This window comes from Symphalangus syndactylus, chromosome 15 (assembly GCF_028878055.3).
Source record: "Symphalangus syndactylus isolate Jambi chromosome 15, NHGRI_mSymSyn1-v2.1_pri, whole genome shotgun sequence".
NCBI classification, from domain to species: domain Eukaryota; kingdom Metazoa; phylum Chordata; class Mammalia; order Primates; family Hylobatidae; genus Symphalangus; species Symphalangus syndactylus.
The window spans coordinates 22,399,021-22,419,595 of record NC_072437.2 but is presented as its reverse complement, the minus strand read 5'-3'; the positions used below and the strand labels follow the sequence as shown (position 1 = coordinate 22,419,595).

Sequence of the window (20,575 nt, the reverse complement as noted above, 5' to 3'; positions counted from 1 at the left end):
GGGTGATAGAGTTGAGACTCTGTCTAAAAGAAAAAAAAAAGAGTAGATTTTAAGTGTTCTCACCACAAAAAATAAATAAATATGGGCAGGAATACGTATGTTAATTAGCTTAATTTAGCCATTTCACAATGTATACATACATCAAAAGATGGTGTTCACTATAAATATATACCAAAAAAAATTTTTTTTTTAGACAGAGTCTCTGTCACCCAGCTTGGAGTGTAGTCTCTCAGTCATGGCTCACGGCAGCCTCAGCCTCCTGGAATCAGGCAGTCCTCCTGCCTCAGCCTCCTGAGTAGCTGGGACTATAGGCACGTGCCATCAGGTCTAGCTAAATTTTTCTTTTATTTTTTTTATAGAGCTGAGGTCTCACTATGTTGCCTAGGCCAGTCTCAAACTCCTGAGCTCAAGCGATCTTCCCACCTTGGCCTCAAAAAGTGCTGGGATTATAGGCATGAGCCACCATCCCTGACCAATATGTATAATTTTCGTTTTGTCAATTAAAAAAGTAAATTAAAAAAAATAAAGGTCTGTTAACAATAGTGAATTTCACTTGCATATCTGGGAGTGGAGATTCGCTGACATCCAGAAAATCATGATCTCAGTCGAGTATACCATTTCCCCCCAGAAACCAGTGAGTGGCTCAAAATCCCCAAAGAATCTTCGCTTCTCGAAAGGTAAATAGATGGGTTCAGAAGTTCCCCTGCTTTTTACATGGTATTTGACATATAGTCATGAGACACACAATATTCTTAAAATCTTCTGGTGTGTGTAAGGCCCCATTTCTGCATTTTTAAGCATCCCATGCACTCAGTCATGAAAGGAGGCATTTCATAGAATCTTCTGTGGATTGTGTCGTGATTTCAACTACTGGTGATTATTGGTAAGGTATAAGGGGTCAAGTCATCTCCCTTTGGCAGAAACTATATTACCCCTAATGGAAAATTATCTCTGGTAAGCTGATGTTCATCTTGTCCGTCTCTATACACACAGTCTGCTGTCGTCTTATTTTCCTCCCTTCTTTGGCTTGAATGCATGGAGTCTTTACGATAGTCTGTAATTTTTCATTTGTTCCTCCGTCACTGGCCTTGTATCTCCCCTGCAGTATTTTGAACTTAATTTTCTGTCATTTATTGTGGATTGACTAAGAAGGACAAGCTGATGAAGAGAAGAATCAGCTACTAGTTGGCCCTGGTGTAAAGATCGCACGTGGGCAGCATGGAGGCGAGGCAGGGCTACGTTTGTGCAGGTTGTGCAGTCCCTGCTCTGAGGGTTCGGCGTGGTAAGGCGGGTTTGTCCATGCCTGTCCTCTGGGGAAGTTGCATCCATTTATTAAAATCACAGGATTTTGGTTTGCTGCTGTTTTTCCTATTAATTATTTTGCTTAGTAGACTGCTAAGGAATATAGTATATGCATAAGCTGATGTGACACTTTCAGCATAAAACATTTAAAAAATAGGAAGTCAGCTGGGCACGGTGGCTCATGTCTGTAATCCCAGCGCTTTGGGAGACCCAGGCAGGAGGATCTCTTGAGGCCAGGAGTTCGAGACCAGCCTAGGCAATACAGCGAGACCTCGTCTCTACAAAAACAAAATTAGCTTGAGGCCAAGAGTTCAAGACTAGCCTGGGCAACGTAGTGAGAGCCTGTCTCTACCCAAAAAAAAAAAAAAAAAAAAATGAGCCAGGTGTGGTGGTATGTGGCGGTAGTCGCAGGCACTTGGGAAGTTGAGGTGGAAGGGTCGCTTGAACCCTGAAGTCAAGGCTGCAGTGAGCCGTGATCGCTCCACCACACCCCAGCCTGGGTGACAGAGCGAGACCCTGTCTTGGAAAAAATAAAAGGAAGTCAGATCTCGAGTATGTGTCTGTTTTCAAATTCCAGAAATTTAAGGAGCAGCCTATTTCCATATTTCAAAGAGCAGAAATGTGGGGAGCGAATGAGTTTCATAGTCATGTCACTGTGGCGTCACAGGAGGGCAAGAAAAGAGAAGCGACCCAGAAGAAAAGAGAATTAGGTGTCTGCACCCTGATGCCAAAGGAAAAACTAGACCATTCGGCTCTCTTTATATGGAATGATGGGGAGGAGTGTGTTCTAAGATTCATTGGAATTAAGAAGCCCAAACATAAAGCTCACACGACATTTGGGATTTAAGGAATTCCTCCATAGACAGTCCAGGCTCATTGTTCTCAGATTCTGTCTTTGCAAATTCACTTATTTACTTGTAACCCCCAAATCAACACTCACGTGCTTTCACGGTCCTTTGTGGACATGCCCAGGATGGCGAAAATTTGGAGTCATCTGATGTGCATTCCCAGTGGAGGTCAAACAAGGCAAAGCTCTGCCTTCTGGTTTTTTTTCTCATATTGTTAATAAGTATCCTTTTCATGGTCTATTTAGTGCCACGCTTTTCGCATTTTTGTGCATATTGTTGGTGATTTCACTGTTGAAAGCAGTCCCCAGGCGTTGTGCTGAAGCACTGTCTGTCTTGTGTCCTCGCGTGCAGCGCCATCTGCCTGATAGAGCAAATGTGTGTTAGGTAAGCTTCGTTCAGGCATGAGTTCAGGGGCTGTTGGCCAAGAGCTCAATGTGAAGAAATCGGCAAAGTATATTTAAGATGGTTTTCAATAGAAACACACATAAGACACGGCCAGTTAACTAAAATGTTATTTCAAGACTACTGTAGGAACCTCACCCCTTATTTCCCCTAGGAGAAATGATTGAGGAATGGCTAATTCAGTGTTTATGGTAACCTTATAGATCATAACTGCCTCGAATAATGAGCATCAACTGTATTTCCTTGAGAACCAGATAGAAGGAATTGCAGAGAAGCCAGGCCCTCTGTCGTCAAGGCAACATATAATGATGGCAGTATGACCAGGCATGCCCCCATTTCTGTGCCATTTTCTGTGATGGAGGGTGGCAATTTTACTCTATTTAGGAAGGGAGAAATCAGTCCAGAAAAGGCAGTTAGGAAATAGTGTTGTTGGTCTTTCGGATGATGAGGAAGCAAGTGAGGGAGGGGTTCTTCCAGTGCCCCAGCTGCTGCCAGGTGAGTTGGCATGGCTTTATGCGGAACAGATATCCTCAGTGGGTGTGATTGATGGCCACACCCAGGCCATGTCCTGCTTGATTACTGGAGTGCATTGCCCTAAGTGTGACAAGCTGTTTCATGTGACAAAATGAAAGGTGAGTTTCATAGCAACAGTTCCCTTGGTTTTTATCAAAACAGCTGGGCTCTGGTCATTAGGCTATTTTTTATTAAGCTTGTTATACAGTATATGTGATACAAAGAAAAAGGTGTGCCATCTCAGAGGTGTAACAATTGGTGTACACTGACCTTGAGCTAGTGTTGTTAAGGCGTAAGTCTGATTTTAAAGCTCTATCCTGTAACTTTCCACATTCCAGCAGTATTGAGGACTATCTTGAGGTTATGTGAGAAAACAAGGTTATGTGAGAATCATATTTCTCATAGATAAAAACTTATAAGACTTTGCAATCTGATCTGTTATTTCTGACAAGACTACGAAAAGTTTAATAAACTCTTATAATTTCTTTAAGCATTAGGTTATCTACCTTTGCACCCACTGACAATCCTCTTTACATGATAAAGCATTTGGGTTTTGCACTAGTCATTGCTAATATATAAGAGTTTCACTTTGATTTTTATAAAGTCCTGAAGTTTTAGGGCTTCATTCGGTTAGGAGGTCTTACGGTTGTCACCCACATGTGTAGAATTTACTGCCAAGAACCTCCCCAGGCGGATGGGGAGAAAAGAAAAACTGGGAGCAGGTATGGCTGAAGACGGATGATTCTGAGGCTTTTTTCTTTTTTGGACATGGAGTCTTGCTCTCTTGCCCAAGCTAGAGTGCAGTGGCACAATCTCGGCTCACTGCAACCTCTACCTCCTGGGTTCAAGCAGTTCTCCTGCCTCAGCCTCCCTAGTCGCTGGGAGTACAGGTGCCCGCCACCATGTCCAGCCAATTTTTGTATTTTTGGTAGAGAAGAGGTTTCGCCATGTTGCCCAGGCTGATCTCGAACTCCTGATCTCAAGTGATCCGCCCGCTCTGGACTCCCAAAGTGCTGAGATTACAGGCAGGCGCTACCGTGCCTGGCCTTGAAGCTTCTTTCTGACTGGTAGAGATGAGGAGGAGAGAAAATTGTCTTCTCACATCACCACAATTGATAAATGTATCCTCGCATCCTGGCTCTGAGATCTGGCCCTTCTGATGTTCCCCACCAACTGGGCTCACCTTATGTTGTCTGCTAGCTTCTGTTTGGCTCGCTGGGGAATATTGACAAACTGGGAAGTGTCATTCCTATGTGACCTGTTTTTCTTTCTGTTTCTTTTTAGCTGAGATTGGGGATTTTGATGAAGCCTTGGACAGAGAGCACTTAGCAAAAAATAAATACATACCTCAGCAAGACGCACTAGAGGACAAAATCGTGGAATTTCACCATAACCACATGTAAGTCTCATTCCTGGCTTCATATTCCCTCTGAGCCAGTTCTCTCTGCCTCCAACCTACGTGGGTGTACTTCCCCTCCACCCCCCACACAAACTATTGTGGAGAAAAACACAAAGCGTGAGGGAAGAAGATCACAGAGGCTCATTGGGATGTGGTGATTGATCCTGGGCTCTCAGAAGCACAGGTCACCCATTGAAGCCTGGAGTTTAAGGATGACCATGCTTTGGAACAAAAGAGAAAGTAAGAGCAAAGGACCATCCAGTTATCACGCTAATGAGAAATTGGGAAAGGGATGTGGTCACCTAGGGACAAGGTCAGAGTATCGTGAAAATCCAGAACCTTCATAGCCTCTCCATTTTTGTTTTTGTTTGGATTAATAAAATATTTTCAAAGGACTCATGGTACTTTTGGTTGTTGTTTTAAGGAAGCATTGGAGCCTGACGGCCGTGTGAAAAAGTGTTCTCTTGAACTTTGCTTGCAGGTTTAGGTTATTGAAAGCAACTAAAATCTTGTTTTAACACAGTGGTGTTTTGCTTTTATATGACCTTAAAGGAAACTCTTTGAGATTCCAAAAAGAAAACAAAAAAACAAACAAAAAAAAAACTGGCTGAGTTTGGAGACTTTTGGGGTTTTATGTTCCATGAGCAATGGAGCTTTTGTCCTAGCTGCTAGACTTTGGGTTACAGTGAATGGGAGGTTGGGTGTCATCTGATCGGGTAGCCCCAGTGTTTGTGATGAAATGCCTTTTTATTTCCCAAGAGAAGCTTCTTAATCTCAAATTAATAGACACAGGGAATTCAAATCTCCTGGCCTTTCTCTTTAATTTTTGTTTTGTCAGTGGACAAACACCAGCAGAATCAGATTTCCAGCTCCTAGAGATTGCCCGTCGGCTAGAGATGTATGGAATCCGGTTGCACCCGGCCAAGGACAGGGAAGGCACGAAGATCAATCTGGCCGTTGCCAACACGGGAATTCTAGTGTTTCAGGTGAGAGCCTTGAGAACACGGCCCAGTTCCCTCGGTGATAGAGAGAGAAGAACTGGCCCTTCAACTCTGATTCATATTCAGTGGGCCAAGACCTCTGATCGTTATTTTTCGGCAAACAAAGGAAAATTAACCTCATCTCAGGCTTTCTGTTTCCCAGGCCCTCAGCTCCCAGATTCGATTTCACTTACCTTTGTCCTGTTTGGGGAATCCATATTACAGATTTGTTTGGTTTTATTGACTTTGTAGCATCACAGAAACATGTAGCTCTCCGTGGACCTACACTTAGAACACAGTATAATGGCATCAAGATTTTAGGTCCCCGAATAAACATCTTTTTCACACAGATGATACTTTGCTGTAACGTGATCCTTTTTTTTTTTTTTTTTTTTTTTTTCAAACCCAGTTTGGCTTGAGCCAGTTTATTTGGTCGGGACTTCAGATATACTTAAAGAGTGTTAGGCATGCTTTTAAGATACAGCAGTCTTATAAATTCATAAAAGCCACGTTCTTGCAATTTTGTAGCAAAACACATACTGCACTTGAATTCTTACTTGTATTCTACTTAAGGACATAGTGATTCTCTGCACTCTAAATGTGTGCTCTATTGATCATTCTGCTATTGGACTGTTTCATTGATCAATGCTTCTCTCTTAATAGCCTTATTAAAGTATTGTTGACATACAATAAAGTGCGCACACTTGAAGTGCGTAGTTTGATAGGTTTTTATTATATATATATATATATGTATATCCTGTAAAATTCCCAACAGAACGAACATATTCACCACCCCCAAAAGGCTGTTCAGTACATTCCTTTTCAACACAAGCAGGTAACTTGTGCTTTTAGTTTCAAAGGGATATGGAGAAAGCACCTGCCTTTCTCATGAAATGGGATCAGATTTCACCTAGTTACGAAGTTGTAAATATGTTCAGGACCTAAAACCCTTCACTGAGCTCTTGCAGGTTTGCTTATATTTCCCCCTCATCTTTTACCAAAAGAGTTCCAGTGATTCTCTGTTCATGCGCCAGAAGTTTATGACAGCATAATTATTACAGAATCACACCCAAGAAGAGTTAAGTTGGCTTCCTACCAGGTAGTAGGGTGTGACATTGTGAGAGCAGTGTGGTATTCAAGGTGGATTTTTTCTTGACAGTTTTTGACCTGCATGCATAGCCTCTGAGTATCAGATAAGAGAAACAATAGGCCGGGCGCGGTGGCTCACACCTGTAATCCCAACACTTTGGGAGGCTGAGACGGGTGGATCAGCTGAGGTCAGGAGTCCGAGACTAGCCTGGCCAACATGGTGAAACCCCATCTCTACTAAAAATACAAAAATTAGCTGGGCATGATGGCATGTACCTGTAATCCCAGCTACTTGGGAGGCTGAGGTAGGAGAATCGCTTGAATTTGGGAAGCGGAGGTTGCAGTGAGCCAAGATCGCACCACTGCACTCCAGCCTGGGTGACAGAGCAAGACTGTCTCAAAAAAGAAAAACAATAAAGCCAAGTGGAGTTTTCAGTACTATCATTAAATTTCAAATCACAACCGTGAACCATTTCTAAAAAGTATTAAGAAGGAAAAGAAGTGTATCACAATTCTTGTGTCTCGGAACCCACCTTCTTGCCAGTGCCCTATTGCTTCATTCTTGCCACGTTGAATGAACAGGCCTGGTGTTCCAATGGGCTCCAGAGGAGTTCTAATTTCAGCTGAGACTGGGCAGACGGGAGTTGGTATCTGGCAGCTCCCGGTTGTCTCTCCACCTTGGATGGAGACAGTGACTACCTGGCTGCCGAAGACGATGAGGACATGTGAACCCGGCCCAGAGACTGTGCTGGCCTTGAAGACACACGGCAGGCCTGGCCTCCCATCCTCAGTTCTGCTGGTGCTATTGGAAGCTTGATGGGCCCAGGAGCCAGACCAGCGTGAATGAAGCAGGGAGTTGATTGCAAACCTGCTGAATGTTAACCATAGCTGCCAAGACGGCGTGTGCTTGGAAGTCTCTTTCTGCCACATTAAATGTGTCATTTGCAGCAAATTAAAATATATCCATGTTGCAGTTTCTATGTCTATAAAATGAAAATAGTAAATCCATCTTGCTGGGTTTTATCATATAAGGGTTGTTAAGATGCAGTATATAAAGCCCTCAGGTTAGTACTTGTCACTTCATAAGTCCTGGCAGCTAATGATTGTGGTGGTTGTCATGGTTTTTATTTCCATTTATCTTTCTCTTCATCATTATCTTGGCTAGTTTCTTCTCTCCCTAGAGGCAGACTTAGTTTGAATGCCAAAATCCTATAATTAGTGAGAAATAATGATCCAGGAACAGGTATCATCCTATAGCCACAGATTCTGTGAGTTCTCTGCAAAAGTCATCTCTACTTAGCAGTCGCCTGCCAGCCCTCTTCCTTTAGCTCCCATAAGCAAAACAGACCAACTCCCAAGTTGCTTGTTATGCATTTCCTGGCTCACTGCTACTGCCTTTCTTTTTAGGGTTTCACTAAGATCAATGCCTTCAACTGGGCCAAGGTGCGGAAGCTGAGCTTCAAGAGGAAGCGCTTTCTCATCAAGCTCCGGCCAGATGCCAACGTAAGTGGTCCCAGCAGGAGAGGGGACCCGATGAGCCATGGGATGGCGTGTGTCCTGCAAGGGGTGGAGGTCTGCGCTTGGCTGGGCTTCCGCTGAACCTGTGGCCAGTGCTACCCAGGTGCTTTTGTCCACAAGAACGCCGAGCGTCTCTAGGACAGGTGTATCCAAATGGTCGGTAACTCTACGGCTGTCATCATCGGTAAACAGAGAGCGTAAAGGAGGTACACGAACGTGTACCTGGGGAGAGGGTCATTTCCCTGCACAAATTCAGGCAGCCCCTCCTGACAAACAACCAGAGCTGTGCTACTGCTGCGCATCCAGCCCCAGGCTACACCTGGAGACCCCATTCAGTATCCTGCCCTACCCCAGGCATAGACTGAATTCCCCGATCCCTGCTGGAGGCCCTGAGCCCCCAGTGGAACTCATTTTCATGGGCTAATTAGGTTCCCTTCCCCACTTACTTCTCACAACACGCCTAACACTGTGGCCCACGCCAGGACTGGGACGGGAAGGGAGGGGAAGCCTCTTCTTTGTCTGCCGGAAATGGCGATGGAGGAGGTGAGTGATGTGTCCTGGGGGTCTATCCCCAACCAGCACCTAGACTTCTTTTTCCCATGGCAAAGAAGAGGGTAAATGGCAATTAGACTTATAGTTGAGCTACAGTCTGGGTTCAGTAGGCTTTCATGGCCCGAGCTGGGAAGCATATACCCATTTTAAATGCTTTTCCATGGAAAAATTCACTGGAGTTTCAAAAAGCTGCCTTATAAATAAAGAACTGCAGCACAGCTTGTTTGTAAGTTGGGTCCACTCGAAACTGTGAGATCCCCCAAAATAGTTGGAACTGCTGGGAATGCTAAGGGCGGTAGTAACTTCTGTTTATATGGTATGGCCACTTCAATTGGGAGCAGAAAATTTCCATATCCCCTTTCCAGAATCAAAGGGCATGATTTTTTTCAGCCGAGAGTGACACTTTTGTGCTCCAGAAAAAAAAATTTCATTTCCTGTGTAGTTCCTGGGGTGGCCTGGAGCCCGGAGCTGTGGGCGACTTTACAGAGAAACGACGTAAGAGCCGACATTGACACGAAGTGCAAGGAAGAGGATGAACGTTGCGTTTCAGTGATTTTTAAGGAGGCAGGACGGGACTTTCAGTATTTGGGTTTTGTTTTTCAAGGAAATGTAAGCCAAATAAACATAATTCGTATATGAAATCGGTCAAAAAATGGTGTCACTTCCATTGAAGCCACGCGGCTGTTTCTGTTACTCGTCTAAGAGATTCTGTGGGGAAGAAAATGATGGACTAGGGACCACATCTCGTCCTTAAGAATAACCAGAGTTTAGTAAGTCTTTGCATTGATGGTCATGCTATAATAAAATACACAGCAAAAACTTTATCGGGCAAAGCTTTCTTCTGCCCCTTTTCTCCTATTTCAGTGGAGTATCTGTGGGTAATGGAAAAAACCAACGTTGTATTTTCCCTTTTTAGAGCGCGTACCAGGATACCTTGGAATTCCTGATGGCCAGTCGGGATTTCTGCAAGTCCTTCTGGAAAATCTGTGTTGAACATCATGCCTTCTTTAGACTTTTTGAAGAGCCCAAACCAAAGCCCAAGCCCGTCCTCTTTAGCCGGGGGTCATCATTTCGGTTCAGGTGAGGTCGCCACTTTGTGCCTCCGTTTGCTGGATGCACGTTTTTCCTCCCGCCTCTCGCAGCCGCTGTGACACACAGCAGGTCGGGGAGGTGAACGCTCACTGGCCTCCAGGAGCTATGGCCACGCGGGGGCGCCTGTATGGTAATCCCAGCGGGCTCTGTTTGAACAGCAGAGAGGCACCAGGCAGAGCCACCCAGTCATGGTAAACGCCTAGTGGGAGTCTCTAACTCAGAAAGGATTTCCTCTCTCTGTAGAAGTACAGATGTCTTACTAACATTTGGTGTTGCTTCATAGAATATGTGGACTTGCATGTTATTGGTTAACTTTTCCATTCATTTTTAACAAATCATTGTCTGCCATGTGTCAAATACTGTTCCAGGCACTGAGCCCAGTGAAGATCCCTGCCTTCATGAAAGGTACAGGCTCTTAGGATGGTTGCTTAGTAACCAAACACACTTATCAAGTGGGCTTAGTTAATTGAACATTTTTTCTGTATATTCAAGGAAAATATCAAGAGACTGAGTGGACCCAAAAATACAGAGTCTGTTAGGATTGCTTTTAGTCCTGGCTAGCCGAGCAACCCTGCATCTCTCCCAGTTAGGGAAGGAGGGGAAGTGAAGCCCTGAAGTATCATTTGTGTGTTTAAATGAGGACTCCTTGGTATTTCTCCCCTTCCCTGTTGTGGTCTCTGTTTCAGTGGTCGGACTCAGAAGCAGGTTCTCGACTATGTTAAAGAAGGAGGACATAAGAAGGTGCAGTTTGAAAGGTAAGAGAAGCTTCAATGCTGCTTCCAGTCTGAGAAGGCTCAGACTCGCCAGGTAACAGTTTGTTGCTGCTAAATATTTCTTTACCCATACTTCAGACTTGATGTCCCTTCAGTTGTAAATGACAGTCTCAGTCACCCTCAGCAAGTCCAGTGTTAGAGAGGAAGGTTTTAAAGCCCAAGGGCACGCCCTCGAGAGTGAGATGAGAACAGACAGAGAGGACCAGGGGAGGCGGGAGAGGACATACCGGGGAAGGAGAGAAGGGCTCAGGACATCACAGTGGGGGATGAAGCATCATAAAAACTAGCTCACTGGTGAGTCCTTCAATATTTTGGGATTTGTATTGAAAGTATGTCTATGAACATTTTAATTAAATCAAGTAAATCTGGATGAGCAGAAACAGGATTTTTTTTTTTTTCTTGAAACAGGATCTCGCTCTGTTGCCCAGGCGAGAATGCAGTGGTGTGATCACAGCCCACTGCAGCCTCAGCCTCTGGGACTCGATCAGTCCTCCCACCTCAGTCTCCGGAAGAGCTGGGACCACAGGTGCCCACCACCACTCCCAGCTAATTTTTTGTAGAGATGGGGTCTGCCTGTGTTGCCAGGGCTGGTCTCAAACTCCTGGGCTCAAGCCATCTTCCCGCCTTGGCCTCCCAAAGTGCTGGGATTACAGGCAAGAGCCACCGTGGCCAGCCAGAAACAGGATTTATTGTTGTTGTTGTTGTTGTTGTTGTTGTTATCAAACACTTATAGCCCTTAGTGTGTGCCAGGCTGTTGCAAGCACTGGGCCTGTGTGAACTCATTGAGTCTTCACCTCAGCTCTGCGAGGTCAGTGGTCTTTTATTCCCTTTACAAAGATGGAGACACTGAGTCCCCGTTAGGTTAAATAAGTAGTCCAGGTCTCATAGCTGCTAAGCAGCTTCCGGCCAGCCAGCTCCCGAGCCCAGTGCTCCAAGGAGGAGCAGCAGAACCCAAGGAGGGTAAAGGAGCAAAGGATGGGGCCTCGAGAACTAGTTAGTGCATGTAGAGTTTTTAAAAAACTTTTTTCATTTTCATACATTTAAAAATTACAATAAAGTACAGGGAAGTCAGCAAACACCCAGATTCCTACTACTTAGAATTAACAGCCATTAATAGTTGGACACATTTGTTTCTGGGGTTGTTTTTTCTTCTTTTATTTGCAGCTCTCGTTACAGACATGGTAAAACCCCCCTGAACCACCAGCTCTGGTGATTTCTCTTCTCCCCTCCCCAGAGGCAGCTGCCAAATTTAGGGTCCTTTCTGTATGCATGTTACTACATCCCAAAAGAGTGTGTAGAACCGCTCTGGAGGCCGGGCACAATGGCACAAGCCTGTAATCCCAGCACTGTGGGATGCCGAAGTGGGTGGATCACTTGAGCTCAGGAGTTTGAGACCAGCCTGGGTAACATGACGAAACCTCATCTCTACCAAAAAAAAAAAAAAAAAAAAATTAGCTGGATGAGGTGGCGTATGCCTGTAGTCTCAGCTACTTGGGAGGCTGAGGTAGGATTGCTTGAGCCTGGGAGGTCAAGGCTGCAGTGAGCCAAGATTGTGCCACTGCCCTCCAGTTCTGGGCCACAAAGCAAGATCCTGTCCCCGTCCCCCCCCCCGCCCTCGCATAAAAGGAACTGCTCTGAGTGTGTTCTTTTCATTCATATGACTACTCGTGTATAACTCTGCGTCTTGCTTTTTTAATACTACCTTTTTTTTGAGATCTGTTTTAAGGGCCATACAGTAGTATGAAGATACTACACTGTATTTCTCTGATTCCCTGTTGAGAACCATCCAGATTATTTCAGTGTTTTGTTTTGATTTTGCTGAAATAAACCAGCTTCTGTGGCCATCCCTGCATCTTCCTTCTACCACAAATCTGTGGTGCTTTCTCATGCCCTGTCTCTAGAAATGTCATGTTCAGGAGGTTTTTTTTTTTGGAGATGAATCCCATACTTTTCCTGGACAGTCAGTGGTTAGTATTTGAAGACCATGTAAGAAATAGCCCAGTTCTCTCTCTGATTCAGAATGTGGATCTCTAGAGCTTTTCTGTGCTAACCTGGAGTATTTTGAAGAAGAGCTGGATGTGCCTGGGAATATAATCTATATTTACACAGTCTCACGAATTTCAGGACCTGAGCATTTCAGTGCCTGTTTGATAAGGAAAAGGGGAATAGGCAGACTGAGAGGGAAGAGATGAAAGAGATGTGTCAAGATGCTGTTAAAGTCAGTTCCTTCTACTGTTGAGGGCAGGCCTTTTCCTCTGAACTTACCTGGAAAGAGTGAGTTCACTCTTGACAGAGTGAGCGGATGAGTGGTAATTTCCTCTGTTACAGAACTGATCCAGAAAATAATTACCTAAAGTACATGAATTGATTTCGTATTGTCAGACCATAGCTTGCCATTCAGAGCATGGGAGGGCGCAGCCACGTCCTCCCTCCTCTGTGACTTTCCCCTTAACTAGAAAGGTCCTGCTCAGTTGCTAAATGTTTCTTCACCAGCTGCACCATGAGAACTACAACAAGGGCTTCTGAGAATTTCTCCAAGATTTAAGTAACCCTTGGACCATGCAAGTGCTATCAAAGGATGACTGCGTATCCGTTTCCAAGTATCATTTGTAAAGGCGGCTCTGGGTACCATCATTATTGAGGAAGGCACTAATGCGTCCAACAAAACGACCTTTGTTTCATTTAAAACCAAGAAAAAAGAAACAAAAACCTCACCTAACTTTAATGATCTTGTGTGATTTTTCCCAGGAAGCACAGCAAGATTCATTCTATCCGGAGCCTTGCTTCACAGCCTACAGAACTGAATTCTGAAGTGCCGGAGCAGGTCAGTGATGGCGCTGTCCTGTGATAACTGCTTTTCCCCGCACTTCCTCCACGGAGCCCTGGGCTTCAGAGTGGGCTTTCTGGTTTTCCGTCCTTTCCTTTGGGGTTTTCAGCAGATGAGAATCTGATTATGGGCCTTGGCTTTGACCAGATTTAGGCTTTGTGCCGTGTGCCGGCAGCCTGGGCTCAGAGGCCCTGGAGTGTGTTGTGTTTCCAGCTGCCTTGTCATCTCCCATGTGGTGCTCTAAGCCACGGAGAACTCAGCTCAGTGGCGGAACTATCACTGCAGTGGGCAGAGCTGAGACCGACTCTCCAGCTAAATGGGTCCACTTGGGAAGAGATGGGGACCTGCTTTGTAACCAATGGGTGTAGCTTCAGCCTGGTGCCAAGGCCAGAAGCCTTTGCTGGCACAGAACTGGTCAGCGAGTTCCCAGAGCTTGTATTACAGGGCAGTGACCACAATTGGCAATAAGAGACATTATCACTGTTGCTCTGAGGATGGCAAAAGCTCATTTTCCCTGGAGTTGGTCTCTGGGTGAGTTCTCAGGGCTTTCTCTAAAAGAGAAAAAGAAACTTGGGGAAGAATATAAAGGAGGTTTCATCGTGTGAATCCAAAAAAACCCCTTTCCCCATCCAGGCTGCCCTGAGAAGTATAAGCAAACATGTCCTTTGTCGTTTTTCTGATGACTGTGTCAACTTTTCTTCAGGGGTCCCTGATGTGCCTGCCCACCCTTCCCTGGAGACCCCCTGTGGGCTGGAAGGGCCGTCTTGTTCTGTAGAAGCTTTACAAGCCCAACATGAACAGGGCGTGGTGGCTGGCACCTGTAATCCCAGCACTTTGGGAGGCCAAGGTGGGAGGATCACTTGACCCCAGAAGTTCAAAACTAGCCTGGGCAACACAGAGAGTCCCCAGTCTCTTAAAAAATTTAAAAATTATCCAGGTGTGGTGGCATATGCCTGTGACCACTGCAAAACTACTTGGGAGGCTGAGGTAGGAGGATCGCTTGACCCCAGGAGTTCAAGACCAGCCTGGACAACACAGGGAGACCCCGTCTCTACAAAAAAATCATTAAAAATTAGCCAGACATGGTGGCGCAGGACTGTGGTCCCAGCTACTTGAGGGGATTGCTTGAGCCCAAGAGGTTGAGGCTGCTGTGAGCTGTGGTTGCACCACTGCACTCCAGCCTAGGTGACAGAGTAAGATCCTGTCTACCCCTCCGAGAAAGAAAAGCAAGGCAAACCCCGGCATGAGTTGGTGGGTCCTGGAAAGCAGAGCCTGGGCCTGGCTTGTGTTGCCGGGAACAGTGCTGTCAGCCGCCACGCCCTGAAGGAACCTTCTGGATCACGCCCAGATGTGCCTCCGTGATTGCTGCTAGGTCAGAGCGCTCTGGGGCAGTTCTCCCGCCACAGAGGCCCCGGGTGTTCTTCCCGGAGCCCCTGGCTCTCCTTTTCTGTTTTCAGCCTTGGAATAACAGTCTCCCTCTTCTCCATCTCCGCACCTTTTTCCCCACCCCACCCAGTCTCAGCAGAGTGCCAGCCTTACCTTTGGAGAAGGTGCCGAATCTCCAGGGGGCCAGAGCTGCCAGCAAGGAAAAGAACCGAAGTTTTCCCCCGGGGAGCCGGGGTCTCACCCGAGCTCTGCGCCGAGGAGAAGCCGCGCGGGTAACAAGCAGGAGGACGGAGCCGCCTCGGCGCCCACGGAGGAAGAGGAGGAGGTCGTTAAGGATAGGACCCAGCAGAGTAAACCTCAGCCCCCGCAGCCAAGCACAGGTCCAGCATCCCGGGCTGCCAGAGGCAGCAGTACTTCCATTCCTTTCATTGACTGCAGTGACGTAGATAGCGAATACGACCTTCTTAGAGAACAAGCATCCCGATCCCGGTCCCAGTCCCGGTCCCAAACAAATGACAATTATGAGGGTGATCTGACCAGCGGTGTCTATCTGCTGTCCAGGGAGGAGGGGCGAAGAGAGGCTGGGCGTAGGGCTTCCCCGCACTCTGCAAAGTCCTCCCGGCCTCCTTCCAGAGAATTCCTTGATGACGATTCAGCAGATATAACCTTTGATATGAGCGGGAGCCCTCGACTCCCAAGGCATAGCTCTCTCATAGATGAAATGTTCAAGGGCTCGGCTGGTCACAGCCCCCTGGCCACCCCATTGTCTCCCAGCAGCAGCAGTTCAAGTCCAAATATGAGTTGGGACAGAACTGGGTCTCAAGGCTATGTTTCCGAAAATGGACATGACCATAGAGAGGGGAGTATGGGAGAAGACACTCTCCCGGGCCAGGGTCCTCCTTATGAACACTGTTCCCCCACCTCGCCAAGGCCATACTTGCGGAATCTTCCTGGTAGATATAATAAGTCAGAGACAGATCCACTCATCCTTAGCCAGGTGGCATTTACCCCGGAGGCCATGGATGGGCTTGGTGGCCGTGGGAAGGGGGGGCAAGTCAGCGCAGCTGCTCCCGAGGGTAGAAGGCTGGCTAATGGCACACCCCCCATGGGTGCAGCCTCCAAGGTCCCTGCTGTGCAGTCGGTGTGTGCCAGTGGCATGGCGGGGCAGCTGGCACCCCTGCAGGTGACCGAGGGCTCCACCAGCAGTGGGACTGAGTCCAGTGAGTCAGACTCTGAGATGCTGATCTCCGGGAGCCAGCCCCTCATGTTTGGTAACCCCGCAGTGCTGCGTTCCCCGTCCCTGCTGAGAAGCCGGGGGTTCTTGGGTGGCCTGCGTTTGAGTGAGGCACAGGAGGAGGATGAGTGAGGGGGCCAGGAGGCAAGTCTTCAGCCCGAGCAACCTTGGGTCACGAGACCAGGGTTTCCCTACAGATGATCTGTTCTAGTGACTTATTCATTTGTAGTGTACATTTGTTAGAGGAGGTTTTGGACAGGCACCTGTTTGAAAGGGTCTGCCTGACTTCTAAAATCTTTAAGAAAAACAAAACTTCACGTAAGTGGCTTGCTTTCCAGAAAAGGTGGGCAAGATAAACAGCAAGTCCTAATGACAAGTTCCCAGGAGCTTGTTTATTTTGCTGGTTGAAGGCTAGGAAGAAACACTTTATTATGAATCCGATCATGTGTATAGTGTGTTATATTTATATGGCAATTTTCTGTCTGTGTTCAATTATGCAGATCACTCTCCTGTTGGTTGAGAGTTTGAACTGAAGCATCCTTGAGATTACAGGAAAGGGATCGGTTTCCCATTCTCCCCTTCTTTAAAAGGAGGGCTGCTTTGTCCATGCCTCATGAAGTGAGGAGTTGGCACTATTCAAGGCCAAATGTAGATTGATAGCTAGTTGAGATTATGTTGGTGAAATCTTTAGTCAAGGATAATGAATATTTTAACGGGAAGAATTGGGGGTTATTTCTGCTTCCCAGGCTTCCTGTGAAATACTAGAAAAGTTGTCACATCTTCATGAATTGTAATCTACTTGGGATTGCTGGTTTGGTTTAGGTTTGCATTGGTGGATCATATTGTTATATTTTAAGAAGTACAATTCTGCCTCTCAGAATCTCTTGGTGAAACTGAAATACTATTGAGTGGGGATGCAGGCAAGAGCAACACCTTGAAATAGGCACTGTTGTCACCAGTAGGTCAACAAACTAAATACCTGCCTTTGAATTGTGTACAGCGCAGAGAAGGACTCTTTTCCAGCATGGTTGCTCTTGGTCGGTTTACAGACACAGTCTTAACCATTCACACTCTTGTGAACAGTGTCCTCTATTGGGAATAGTGATACTTGGATGTTTCTCTGAGCCAGAAAAAAGAAAGTGTAAGTAGAGAGAGATTGACTTCTTTTTAAATCTTGCCCACCAGTGTCACTGCCTTTCACCCAGCATTCCTGTATTTCAGATTAAAGAGCCTGGTTTTCACTTGAAGTTTCTCTGCCTTAGCTGCACGTTGCAATTTTCTGAGATATTTTAAAAATTAGTGATTCCGGGACCCTGACCCTAGGGATTTTGATCTCATTGGTCTTGAGTGTTCCTTGGGCTTCCCAGCTGTTTGAACTGGACAGCCAGGGTCACTTCTTACCCAGGCCGTCTCGAATCTAGTGGAATACAGTAAAAGTGTTAGCTACATTTTTGGCTTGCTTGTGGAGTAAGAAAAATATCACAAACGAACTGCTTTTTCTTGATGCCTGTGATTTGTACTTTTCAGCCTTAGGTACTATTTTTTTTTTTTTTGAAAAAAAAAAAGGATAAATTGTAGAATAAAATGTTTAGATCCTAAGTAACTACAAAATTATTGAAAAGAGTCCTAACAAGGATAGCTCCCTGATGTGTCACCATACCAGGGCGTCACTGGGCTCATCACGTGACCTGATCACAAGGGAAGAACCAAGCATGCTTAGGACACTGAGTAGAATTTGGCAGCAGCATAGAAAATGGAGGAGTATCGGCTCATCTCATTGACAAATGATATCTGTCCACACGAATGTCCAGAAGTCGGTTTTAAAGAGTCTGGACACTTAATCCGTTTTTACACAGACTTTTTTTGTTTTGTTTTCCTAATCATTTGATTTAGTGCCTGATTGAATCAAGCTGGATTGTTGGATCGTTTGAGAGTTGTTCATTGAAGTAGTCTATTTACGTCTTGCTTTAAATTTATATATTTAACAGAATCACAGAATTTCTAAACTGGAAGGGAGCTCAGAGGTTCATCTGGGCAAACCTTCATTTCTTGTTCTGAAAAAGTTAAGTGACTTTGCATAAGTAATACAGCTATTGCATGACAAAGCTGAAACTGTAACCTCGTCTCTAAGCTTCACTTTTTTAGTCTTTGTGATATCTTGGTGCAATAGGAGTTTTTTGATTCAGTATTTTAATTTTGGAGAGTCTTATATGAATTAATTCAAATCAGATGTGGAGACTAGTGATCCAAGTAGACTTAGGCAATTACAGGCCATAATAGGTGGGAAGAACTACTTCTTTTTATATTGTGAGGGTTTTGCAGTTATAACACATTTTTGCATAATCTGTTCAGACATAGGAAAAATGTCAATTTGCCATATGAGTGTTTAGTGAAGTGTGAGTTAAACAGAACCAAGTGTGGAATCCCGTGGTTTATCTGTGAAGGTGGTTTGTTCAAATGAATTTTCTTTTTCCCTGTAATTATACAGCAGTCTGATAATGAAATACGATTGAGCACTAGGCATGAACTTACACAGCCTGTGACAGGAATCGTCAAATGTAAGCATCCCAGAGCAAAACACGCTTCAATCATTATTTTGTGTTGCTTTTTCCTACAGCAGTGATTTTTATCTAAGTATTTTAAGAGCAGTTGATCAATGGCAGTGTACTCAGTTCTGTATTGATGAGATTTTTCACTTTAAGAGTTGCTCATAGAGTTTCTCCCTCATTGGCTTTGTACCAGGCAAGCAACTCAATTTCTGCTTCTTGGCCAGTATTTACAAAAGCAGCAATCCTGGTGTAATTAATGGTGCTTATAGTTTGTTTAAAGGCTGTTTATCATACATCCTGATGTGCTGCAAATAGTCACTACTTGTCTCAAGAGGAGCTTGTCCTATGCTAATAAAGATTCCATAACATTGACCAAAGAGTCCGTTTATACATTCTTTGAGCCTGGTGGAGCACGTTTGCTGAGGTGATGTGGTCTCCCCAGTGTCACTGTGAAGAGCTCAGTCAGGAAAAGCCAGCAGCATCTACCCTGCCACCCTCCAAGCCTTCTGACTTTGGGGAGACTCCAGTCCCCCAGGTCTTTACCCAGCCTGCAGATCTCATTCTAGCTTAAGAAGGGCATGCGTGTGCATGAAGTTGAAGTAAGAGTGGAGGAAGGCCAGAGGTAGGATTGGGTGTGATACTAGGTAGCAGATATTAGAGACTTCTGAATGCATTCAGATTTCCAAAGGGTTTCCTGAGACCTCTCAACCAACCTTTCTAGGACGATAGCTAGTGTAGGGGGTCTCCTGACTCAACAGGGGACCCAGGCCTTCAGATACCAGCCACTCACTAGCTGCTCTGTGACATGCTGTCTTAAGACCGTGAATGGAAGACAAGCCCTATATAAACACAAATCTTAAAGCCACTCTTGGCTACTCCAGGGCCTCCTTGTGCTAATATCTTTTGTTGGATATTATTTCAAAATATGTAAATTTTAGACCCTTTTGTGGTTGCCTTTGCTGCCGCTTGTTAAGGGCAAAATAAAAATGCAAGAAATTCTTTTAGCATGAAGAAATGCATTTAATGAGCTCCAGAACTCAAAATAAATGGCTTCAGCTCCTTTAACAGTCATCTGTATGCCATTGACAATATTTTATTAGATAGGCGTTTAATTAGAGGAAGTCTGCGGGCCAGATTCTTCCGTGCATGTGTGATTCATATTTGGGAATTTCTGATTTATCTCCCCCAATTGTGCCGTGTGGCCTGCACTTAAAATGTAAGTAATTCTGATTTTATTCTCAAGAACTTACTTGAAGATTCAAGCCAAGCAATGCTGAAAAAAGCGAGGCCTAAGAAACTAAAACACAGCACGAGCCTCTCAAAATTTCCACCAAATATACAAAATCCAGTCTGCTCTGAAGGTGCATCAGAAACTCAACTTTGGTTATTAGCCCTGGAATTTCGTTCCAAAAACAAAAAATTTGGTTTTGTTTTCAAGCAATTTCTAAAGGAAGAAACAACGTAAATATTAATCTGTCATTTTAAATGTTGTTGAAACCGCCGTGAGTGTGCACACAGCTCTCTGTTTCATACCTGTTATCAGTATTCACATGCTTTCACTCCACTGTTTCTACTTAAAGCATTATTCCATATTTCAGCACAGAATGACTTTGGTGAAACTGTAGCTGTTAGTGAGTAATTGGGTTACAGGCAGACCCAGCCTTAAATTAACAAATCTGGGTTCCCTTAACTGTCAGGTTTATGTGGTTTTATTTGCTTCTATCTGGATCCCTTCTCTTTGCCTGGGACCTTATTCTGATTAGCTAGAATTTTAAGAGCTCTTAGAGTTAACATTCTCCAGAAAGACTTTTTTTCTCTGGACTTTCTCTTTTATGGTCTATAAACATTTCTCCTCTGATGGTCATGGGCTTAGTTCTAAGACTGGCCTTCCTCTAGTTTGATGGTATGAGTCTGTTCTGTTGCTACTAAATTTTACAAATTGAACTGCAGAAGAGTCTTTCTAGGTAATCCCTGTAACAGAGCAAGTTTCTTTGAACCCTAGTCATGTATGCCTACTGTTCCATTATTGGAACGCTAAGCATGTGGGAGTTATTTATATCTTACTGCTCAAAGTCATCTTCAAGGTCTGATTACAAAAATTCAAAAAATTA

General features: G+C 45.0%; 1 protein-coding gene across 7 annotated transcripts in view; it reads left to right on the top strand.

Annotated features, from left to right (window-relative positions):
* FARP1 (FERM, ARH/RhoGEF and pleckstrin domain protein 1) overlaps positions 1-20,575 on the top strand; it is a 317,789-nt gene that overhangs the window by 246,736 nt on the left and 50,478 nt on the right. For all 7 annotated transcript variants that reach the window (XM_063618950.1, XM_063618951.1, XM_063618948.1 and 4 more), the window contains exons 7-13: positions 4,350-4,464; positions 5,303-5,450; positions 7,941-8,036; positions 9,520-9,683; positions 10,382-10,450; positions 13,217-13,292; positions 14,812-15,061. In XM_063618950.1, coding sequence (XP_063475020.1) covers positions 4,350-4,464; positions 5,303-5,450; positions 7,941-8,036; positions 9,520-9,683; positions 10,382-10,450; positions 13,217-13,292; positions 14,812-15,061 — 918 coding nt within the window. The remainder of the gene's footprint in view (positions 1-4,349; positions 4,465-5,302; positions 5,451-7,940; positions 8,037-9,519; positions 9,684-10,381; positions 10,451-13,216; positions 13,293-14,811; positions 15,062-20,575) is intronic.